Here is a 10,225-nt window from a genome sequence, read left to right on the forward strand (position 1 = left end):
AAAGTTGACTAAATCATCCAAACTTCAATGAAAGTGATCACAAGTGATAAGCAATGTGATATGTTCAAATGTCTACTGTGAAGGATATCATAAAGCCTTAATGCAATCGAATGTAAACCAAAAAAGTTATGATTCATGGAAGTAGTAAATCGGTCAGATTTGACCCGAAGACAACAGGAGGGTTAAAGAAGTTTATCTCATTGTGAAAGAGTGTTAGTTATATCACAATGTGTTTTGTGTTCATTCAAATGTGATTAAACATTGTTTATTTTGACGTTAACAAGCAGAAACTGGTTAGTTATTCATATAAAATCTCTTTATGTGTGGAAATAGTTAAAGCTTAAAACCAAACAACAAACATCTTTACACTACAGTTGCTAGTTTTGTACGTACGGTCAACCAAACCTAATGAAATGTACGCTCAACCAAACCTTTTTCCTTTTATATGTGTTATTGATTCCACCTTTAAACAACCTTTAGTAGCTTCAATAAGATTTCTAGTCATGTGTAACCAGGATTCTGCAAAAAGAAAAAATTGCATTAATGAACTGAAACATTAATAATGGTTATATTTGAGTGGAGGGGGGCAGGCTCAAACAACACTTGTTGGTCTGGATGATGTGTGCATGCATCCTGTGAGTTGTATTTTGCTCTTTGTCAAGACTGTGACAATAATGTGGAGAATTCCTCAATAATGTAGGTCGAGAGAAAAGCTCACAGTTAAAGCCACACCAGAGAAAAGCTCACAGTTAAAGCCACACCAGAGAAAAGCTTTGTCATTTCTTTATTATTCTCCGCATCCTCGGGGGGAGGCAGATTTGCATAATCAGGATATTCACTGTCAAACCGTTGAAAGCATATCGTGTTTATTCCAAAACCTATTAGTCATTTAATAGAAACACTGAGTAACCAATAAGCTTGACTTCAACTAAACCTCTCCAGTTTGTCTTTGTGGCGGCCCACCTTTTCCCACAGAGACAGATCTGTTCTACACATTCATTTTAAATCACTTAATGTGTGGAAGTATTTAAAATAGCAGAAAACTAACCGTCTTCGGTAACGTATGCTTTCAACAAACTCAACTTCAGTGATATTGATCCAACACGCTCAGCATCTTTCCTCTAGAGTTGCTAGTAGGGATGTCCCGATCACCTTTTTTTGCTCCCGATCCGATTCCGATCATTTGATTTTGACAATTTGCCGATACCGATTTTTCCCGATCCGATCTTTATGCAATGCATTAAGAGAAAAAAAAGAAAAAAAGCATTCAAGTTGTCCCTTAAGGTTATTTTTTTATTTAAATTGGATATTCTATCCAACATGGATATAGCTTCTTTCTTTCACAGCAGCATTGGATCAGTTCAGTTGTGCAGCATTGGATCAAAACAAAATAAAGCTTTCAGTACTCGTTAGCTTACTGCTACAATTAGACACTGCGCCCACTCTGTTGCCAGATTTGAGAGAAATAAGCAGGTCTATGAAAACAAGCCCCAAAGAAGCAACACATACATGATGTTCTGTAATTTGAAACCAAAACTAAGGCCTCAGGATGACTTTAAGACTTGAACATGGTCATTTTTGTTTTGTAACATTGAATACAAAATTAAAAAAAAGTATTTATAAAAAAAAAAAAAAAAAAATCCCGATCCCCGATTTTTTTCTCCCGATTCCGATCTTTTGAAAATCACGTGATCGGCTCCGATCCCCGATCACGTGATCGGATCGGGACATCTCTAGTTGCTAGTTTTGTAAGTACGCCCAACCAAACTTAATTTAATTGATGGTCATTTTAAAGACCTTTTCCTTAATATGAGGTATTTATTTCACCTGAGAACAACCTTTAGCAGCTTGAATAGGATTTATAGACACGTAAAACTAGTATTCTGCCCAACAAGAAGATCAAAAGTACACCAAGACATTTATAAGGAGAACGGGTTTTATTTGAGGGGGTTGAGGGGGACAACACCTCTGGAGTTTTTCTTCGTGACGACACACCATTTCACACAGACAGATTTGGTGCTCAGCTACGTGGAAGATGCGGGCGCTGTAACTTAAAGGCTTCTGTGTTTCCTTTCAACATAAATACTCTTGCCTCGGGGCACAGGAGCTGCTTCCTCTCATCGCTTTGTTAACGGAGAGAGAGAGAGAGAATAGATATATTTTCTCTGGCTGTTTGTCCTCCCCCTCCTCTCCTCGGTGCCTGATCCCCCCCACCAGCACCACACAGTCTTGGCCTCGTCTCAGCAAGAGCGGAGGTAGTTTCATAGATCCCCGTTTCAGGCTTCAGGCCAACATGTTCTCCATCGAGGCCTCCAGGCACATGGACCACAGATATGGATGGCAAGCCTCGGGAAAACCTGGAAAAGGTCCTGAGAGATAAAGCCTTTTGTCCACATGGTGTCTTTTTTTCTGGCAGAAATGACAACGCAATGCAAATACAAGAGAAATACATATCTATAAGATGTTTATAAGAGTATTTTTCAAGATAACAGAACAATGGTGACCTTAAAAAAAAAGAAACCAAGATATTTAAGATAGAAAATGTGGCCAAAAACAACGCAAGCTTTTCTTCCAATTTTTACCGTGACAACACTGGTGGTTTCTGAAAAGCTTAAATATTTGATATCAGTATGTAGTGTCTCTACTTTAAAGAGTCCTCTCCTGCTGATGTTCAGGTGTATATCAGTATGTAGTGTCTCTACTTTAAAGAGTCCTCTCCTGCTGATGTTCAGGTTGTATTCAGTATGTAGTGTCTCTACTTTAAAGAGTCCTCTCCTGCTGATGTTCAGGTGTATATCAGTATGTAGTGTCTCTACTTTAAAGAGTCCTCTCCTGCTGATGTTCAGGTGTATATCAGTATGTAGTGTCTCTACTTTAAAGAGTCCTCTCCTGCTGATGTTCAGGTGTATATCAGTATGTAGTGTCTCTACTTTAAAGAGTCCTCTCCTCATCAGCAGGAGAGGACTCTTTAAAGTAGAGACACTACATACTGATATACNTCAAACAGGGTACTTCATGCATGCTTCATCAGAGTGCATATCAATTGAGTATTAGAATAAGTAATCTCTATCTCAGCTGCGTAAGCAGCATCTAAGATGCGGTACTGGGTTCAGCATTGATAAATGTGCCATTGTGTTTGTTCTATATGCTTCTTGGAAATCCTAGAAAAACACATCGTTTTTTCTAGAACAGATACAGAATCGCGGCTGAAAATGGGGGTACATATCAATTGCCTTATCGCCCTTCTTTCATTTGGATCCAGAAGTACTGTGTGTAACGAATGGAAACCATTTGGAATTGGAATGGAAACGACAGAGAAAAGGAGCGTGGTACATAGAAAGTGAAGGAGGATCGTAGACAAAAATACAGCAAACGTTAGAATATAGCAATACCAAACACGCGATCCGGGAATTCGCTTCGGGGGACGATTAACAGGTTGACGGTCTCAACACAGGAATAGGCACCTTACACTGGACCTCATCGTATAGGCCGCATTCACACGGCAGTACTTTTTCCCCACCACCATGGAACTAGTTTCATTGAGGAACTTTAGTTCTCATGAACTAAGTAACAGATTCGCGATTCACACCGGAATAAGTCCTGGGGTGGATTTAGGCAAATGAAGCCGCTAACGTCCATCTTCCTTCTTCTGCTTTGCGGTTTAACTGTCAGGCTTACAAACAAACTTCACGGCGGAGTACAAGGTAGGTGGCCGGTATGAACCTTTAAAGTTGCAATCGGCCAAAAAATCCGAGAGGAGAAGAAACCCAAGATAAGAAAGAACAACACAAACTTCCGACCTCAGACATGATGGAGTTGGACTGCTGATGTTGGTGGTTTCTGCGTGCTGTGTTATACAGTGTTATACGCGGTTGTAACTGAGTTATTTAAGAACAAAAAGCAGATCTTAATACAAACTCAAATGAAATAGCAACGCGCGCTCGGAAGCGAAGACGGTAAGAAAGCGATAATCAAAAGGATTGGAGGACGGAATGGCATGCTCTCTGGCCTTATTTGACCGTAGGGCGGCTGAGGATGATGAGCGTTATCACGCCATAAGAACAGCAATGGTAAGTTATCAGTAAATCAGTAAATCATAATACTATCTAATGCAGGATTTGTGGAGTTATGTGGGTCATTCCAGAATTGGAGGACATTTCATGTCCTCCATATAAAAAATCTTGGTGACCAACTTGCATGTCAAATATAACATTTAAAATAGGGATTTTATTACATTTTTTTGGTATTATTCTATTGATATATGTCTCTTGTAATGGTAAAATCTATTTGTTAAATCATAAACATATTTTAAATAACAGTAATTTTGCACAGAAGGTGTGTCCCTCAACATGCGTTCAAACCTGTTACCCAAACCTTTTTAGATTGGCACAGGAAGTGAAAAAACTGTAAATCAGATGACACAGTAGAAGTGACATCAGCAAGCCATCTGCTAGTGCCATGGGTAGACCAAAACTAAGTCCTCTCTTTTATTTTTCATATTTTTACAATCTTTTCAGTCGTAAAAGAGTGTGGCACTCTGACCCACTCAACCCTGTTACTGATATTACCAGAATAAAGCATATTAATTTCAAAGTTATCTTTCTTGCATTAGATATCCAAGTTTGTCATTGCCTTGGAAAGTAGCATTACATGCTACATCTAGCAATAATTCCTGAGGTTAAAGGCTCAAATTAGCATTGATTTTCAACCCTGTTACTTTCAACCCTGTTACTATAATTAGAGTAACAGGGGTAATTCTTCATTGGAAAATATACATTTGATGCCAAGCTGGGCAAATCACTTTTTTTGATGGTTTATTATCTGTTTTTCCTAAATACATAAAAAAACATTATAAAATAAAAGGTTCATTTTTCAAAAATGTTGGTGTCTAAATTGTCCTCCAATTCTGACCCTATTTTAGGCATTTAAACAACATGTTAAAAAAAAAAACCTTAAAATCAAGACAAGGGAAACAAAAGTGCTGACTCATTACCAGGTTTAGGACTCATTCCTGCACCACTCTTTAATCCAAGAAAACCCCCAACAAAATGCCTCTTCCTTTCTCCCAGAAACTCAAATAAAATCCAGGCATGGCTGTCCTGATAGTGAAATATTATATTAATGTTTCAATTTCATGCATCTGGGACTATTAAATGAATATATTCTGCTCTGCATCGGGCTGTCCATTTGCAGGAAGTCTTATTATCCCAACCCAAATTAAGAGTGCAAATATCCACCAAGACTTTCTCCATATTCCACATCTCCCATTTTGGAAAAATAATGTACATCTAATCTAATAATAACCTGCTTAACAGTAGTCCAACACAATTCCTTTTCTGGAAACCAAGTGATACCATCTTATTCTGATTTATTGAATGAATGGACTTTCTTTAAATGTACCCTTCAGAAAAAGGTGTGGATTGTTTTAAATGTCTTGTTGTTGGAATTACATGACATTATTGCCTTGTCATGGTATTGATCTACAGTAATGATTCAGGCCCCCTCTAGTGGACGCACCAGTTGTGTTGTTCTCTTCCTCCTCATTGGTTTTCTGCTGCTTAGTCACCAGGGAGGAATTTGTTGTGTTGCAAGGCGTGTCTGCTTTCAGGGAAAAGAATCTGACAGAAGACAGGGAGGAAGAGAGGGGGGGGGGCTTACTGTTTCTCAACCTTTTCATAACATCCCTGTTTAACATATTACATTGCACTTAGGGTTGTAGATATCTCACTAAGCCATGCCCTCACTAGAGTGGTGTAGGAATGAGTCCTAAAACCTGGAAATGAGTTACCAATGTACCATTTCTGGTGCTTTTGGTTCAAAGTCAATGTCTTTTTTTGGGTTAGAAGCCTGAATTAAGGTCTGTGGTTAACACAAGTTAACGACATCAACTACGTCAGTAAATATCCCAATTTAAAAACAGCGGTTGCTAACAAGTGTCTAAATGAGACGACTAAACATCATCACGCCCAACATTAGCCACCTTTAGCTTAGCGGTGGTGCCATGAAGTCATGTGACCTTGACGATAGCTTTTTACCTCAAATCATAAAGTGGAGATTATCCTACTACACAAAATGTGTAGGATCATAAACGTGAGTGTCACACAGATCTTATTTGCTGCTTAAGTCCAAAGGAAAAAATCCCATTGGCTTTTTGTGAAGAGAACCCTTGCGACGCTAACTTCTTGGTCGACCAACAGAAAGTCTCTAACATCTGCTTCTTTTTCTTCTTCTGTTTAGGCGAGCCAAGGAAGTATGACTCCTCGTTCAAGGGCCCCATCCAGAACAGGTAAGTTAGAGATATGTGACTTCTGGTTTTCTCTGTGTGTAAAGAGTTTATTTGAACCCTTTTAAACTCTGCTCTCTCCTCCCAGGAGCTGCACAGACATTGTGTGCTGCATTATCTTCATTATTGCCCTACTGGGTTACTTTGCAGTGGGAATTCTGGGTAAGGAAACGACCCTGCAAGTTGAAAAAAAACCATCAAAAACCTTTGTTTAAATGCAATCTAACCTTCTTTGTTTGTGCCTCCAGCCTGGTCCCAGGGTGACCCCAGGAAGGTGATTTACCCCACTGACAGTCGAGGGCAGTTCTGCGGGCAGGCGGGCACCCCACTGGAGTGAGTCGCTTTCCAAATATAGATTATAATTACCTTCTGAGACAGTGTGTGTGTGTGGTTGGTGTTGTTTTCACCTTGTGTGTCATCACGGCAATATGTGCCCCTGGAGACAGACATGGTTTTGGGTTCTTTGCCAAGTGTTTGTGTTTGTTGGATGGATTTAGTTACCGCTATAGTGTCACAACAGAAAGTAGTCACAAACACTATATGACAGTTCAGCTCAAAGATGGGTGTGTTCAGAGCGAGAGCACGGGAAAGTACTGCCCTCTTTGAAAAGGAATTCAAAGAGGGATTATCTGATGGTGTAACAAATAATCTGGTGTGTCGGGTTACATAGACCCCCTTCCTCTTTATGCCCCTGTATGTAATTTAGTATGGATGTTGGTGTGATACTATCAGAATCAGAAACCCTTTACTCGTTCCACAGTGGGCAAATTAACGGCGTTACAGCAACAAAGGCATAGTCTGTAGGCACTTGGCCTGGGAACTGTAAGGTTGCAGGTTCAATTCCCCGAACAGACCTTAATATGGAATGTGGACTGGTACTTTAAGAGGTCTCAGTTACTGCCGTGGTGCATTAGAGCAAGGCACCGGACCCCCTGGAGGGTTTCAAAGGCACAGTGCATGTTTAGGTAGAGAGTCGACTTGCTTATTATAGAAAGGCAAGCACACATTGATTACAAAACAATTAAGTGAATACAAATCGCAAATGCTTAAACCATGTTAAAAGTATTTTTAGTAAGCTGTAATGTATACAAATTGCAAGGAAACATTTAAATTGAACACAAGTGTATATATCGCACCTCGCAAGAAGGTCTCCAGATATAACTATCAATGCTTCTTACTATAAAGACACAAACAAGTGTACTCTCCGGAGCACAACATGAGAAAATAATGATTTCCTGGTTTACGGTACTTTTGATGAAGGTCAAAAACATGAATCACACACGATGTACAGCAGGGGTGTCAAACTCAAGGCCCGGGGACCAAATCCGGCCCGCGACTTCATTTCATGTGGCCCGCAAGAGCTTGCAAAGAATATAATATGTTTATTATACGGTTAAATTACACTTTACAGAAGCAGGTTGCCCATAAACTACATGTCCCACAATGCATCTCGTTTTGTGACATGTGCACTGAAGATAATTATTTGCCCTGGGCTTCTGCTTTCAGACGTAGTTAATTACTAAGTTATTATCCTATCTGATAATAATCCAATGCAGTGGCAATAATGTAATATAATACATTATTTATATATATATATTATATATGTATATTTATATAGTTACAACCGGCCCTTTGAGTGCGACATAATGTTGATTTGGCCCGCGATGAAATTGAATTTGACACCCCTGATGTACAGGAATGTGCTAGTCAGCCTCTTAAGCCCTTTTTTCCTCTGATCATTTATAAACGTATACGTGTTTTTTAACAGGAAAAAGGGCATGCTGTTCTACTTCAACATCATGAAGTGTGCGAGCCCCATGGTGCTGCTGGAGTTCCAGTGCCCCACCACCCAGGTGAGAACAGAGGGGATTATGGGTGATGCTGCAATGATCTGTTTGGTGTTTCAGCCAATCAGAGACAGGCTCTGTATATATCTGAGAGCTATAATATATTGAGGAAAAACAGTTTAATAGGGGACCTTTAAAGTAAAAATGTACAATTCAAGATAATGATATAAGAAGTTAAAAGGAGTCCGCAATGGAAAACATACATTCAACAGAATACAATCTGTAAAAAAAGAAACTCAAGTAAAAATATAAATATAATATGATAAAACATTTATATACAAATGATTAACGCAAGTGCACAAAAAATGCACAATAAAAAATATATAGTATTCATTTTGCAAAACATAAGTTAAAGTAAATAATGTGCACTAAAATGATTAATAAAATATAATGGAAATATTAATACAAGCATTATTAGCGTAAGTAAAAAATATCCAACAAATCTAATAGAATACAAATATGTTAAATCAGCAATTTGTTTTAAAAAGGTACAATTCAAAAAAATATATATATATAATTGTATTTATTTAAAAAAAGTAAAATTGTACTACAGTATATAACATCATAAATACGTAAAATAATGTATATTACTACATGTAAAATGGTGTAGAACTCTTGCTAAGGATGTTCTTTCTATTTCACATAGTTTAAGAAGGTTTTATGATGGTGCAAAAAGTCAGAATGAGGAATTTTTGTATTGGTTTATATCGGACTTAAATCTCCTGCTGTGCTGCTTTTTTAAATTAATTAATTTATTAACACATATCCTTAACCTGACCTCCTGTTGTGACTGTCCTCCTCAGATGTGTGTGGAGACATGTCCTGATAAGTTCCTGACGTTAGTCAAAGCCTACACCAACACGAAGGACTTCGACTACTACAAGACGTTCTGCAAGGAGGGCGTGACCAACAACATGGTGGGTACAAAGACATCAAACCTGTTATTGTCTGATACACACACACACACACACACACACACACACACACACACACACACACACACACACACACACACACACACACACACACACACCCCTTCTCATCTGCTTTAAATGTTTCAGGGAATCCCAGAAATCCTGAAGCAAGGCCTCTGTCCGGCCATGCTGACCCCCAGCAAGCCCTGTGAGTGGAAATATTATATTTTATATTATTTGTATTAATCAGAATTCTTTATTTATTTTTATTTATAAAATGCTGTTTTGTGACAGTTGGAATACATTTTTTTATTTGAACACATGAAGTTAGAGTACGAATGGGCAAACAAGCTATTTCCAAATAAAATATAAGGATATTTATACAAACAAAATAAATGTTATTAAAATGTCTGATTTTAAAAAACATTGAATTACAATATTCAAATAAACATAGAAAGTTGGAGTTAAAATGTCAAACAAAAACATAAAATCTAAATATTTATATACAAACATAGGTAGTTAAAGTAAAAATGGGCACAATGCATAACATGCTTCTTATAATATATACAGTGGTGTATTGGTATTAATTAAATATAATGATCAATTCCACAGTATTTTCTACAGTATGTTGCATGTAGTATATTTCCAGAGAGTCAGTCGAGATCTGAAATGTATTCTTACATCTTCCTTTGCTTCCCCTCAGTCACTCGGAGGTGTTTCCCCGCTCTGGGCCTGAAAGGAGGTTTGATCACCGTGGGAAACAACTCTCACTTTGACGACGGCAGCGGGACCATGAGAGACGCCAAGGACCTGGTGGATGGAGTCAAGTGAGTTATCAATATCCATCATTATCAGTCTCAAACAGCTGCAACGAGCCTGTCCCAACCTGCAACCCTGCAGGGGAACTTCATAGTGCTGAAACATACTTTAGAAACGGGAACTGTCAGTCAAGAGCCTGTTTTTAAAATGAAAAAAGTAAATACAATAAAAAAAAAAAGATGAAGAAGTCAAATAAACATAGTTATGGGCTCAGAGCAGTCTCGTAATTCACACATGAACACAGAAGGATCCACACTTGTGTTTTTCAACGCACACACAAATGTGTTCCGTTTCACATTACATGTAAATAAAATCCAAATACAGAAAAAAGTTTTACATATGTATTTTTGATCCACACAACC

At 38.2% G+C, this 10,225-nt stretch overlaps 1 protein-coding gene across 1 annotated transcript; it reads left to right on the forward strand.

Annotated features, from left to right (window-relative positions):
• Positions 1–2,293: 2,293 nt before the first annotated feature.
• Positions 2,294–9,875, forward strand: LOC104949850 (choline transporter-like protein 2). Its single transcript, XM_010776285.1, has 8 exons — positions 2,294–2,366; positions 6,238–6,286; positions 6,372–6,445; positions 6,532–6,616; positions 8,052–8,136; positions 8,934–9,047; positions 9,192–9,252; positions 9,748–9,875. The coding sequence occupies exons 1-8, from the start codon at positions 2,294–2,296 to the stop codon at positions 9,873–9,875; spliced, it is 669 nt and encodes a 222-aa protein (XP_010774587.1).
• The last annotated feature ends 350 nt before the right edge of the window (positions 9,876–10,225 follow it).

Source organism: Notothenia coriiceps, unplaced genomic scaffold (genome assembly GCF_000735185.1).
Source record: "Notothenia coriiceps isolate Sejong01 unplaced genomic scaffold, NC01 NC01_scaffold00000339, whole genome shotgun sequence".
NCBI lineage: Eukaryota > Metazoa > Chordata > Actinopteri > Perciformes > Nototheniidae > Notothenia > Notothenia coriiceps.

Excerpts from the sequence above, each read along its gene's own strand:
- LOC104949850 (XM_010776285.1), top strand. The coding sequence starts at position 2,294 with ATGTTCTCCATCGAGGCCTCCAGGCACATGGACCACAGATATGGATGG. Across the intron at positions 2,367-6,237 it reads CTCGGGAAAACCTGGAAAAG|GCGAGCCAAGGAAGTATGAC; the intron begins GTCCTGAGAGAT and ends TCTTCTGTTTAG. Across the intron at positions 8,137-8,933 it reads TCCAGTGCCCCACCACCCAG|ATGTGTGTGGAGACATGTCC; the intron begins GTGAGAACAGAG and ends TGTCCTCCTCAG.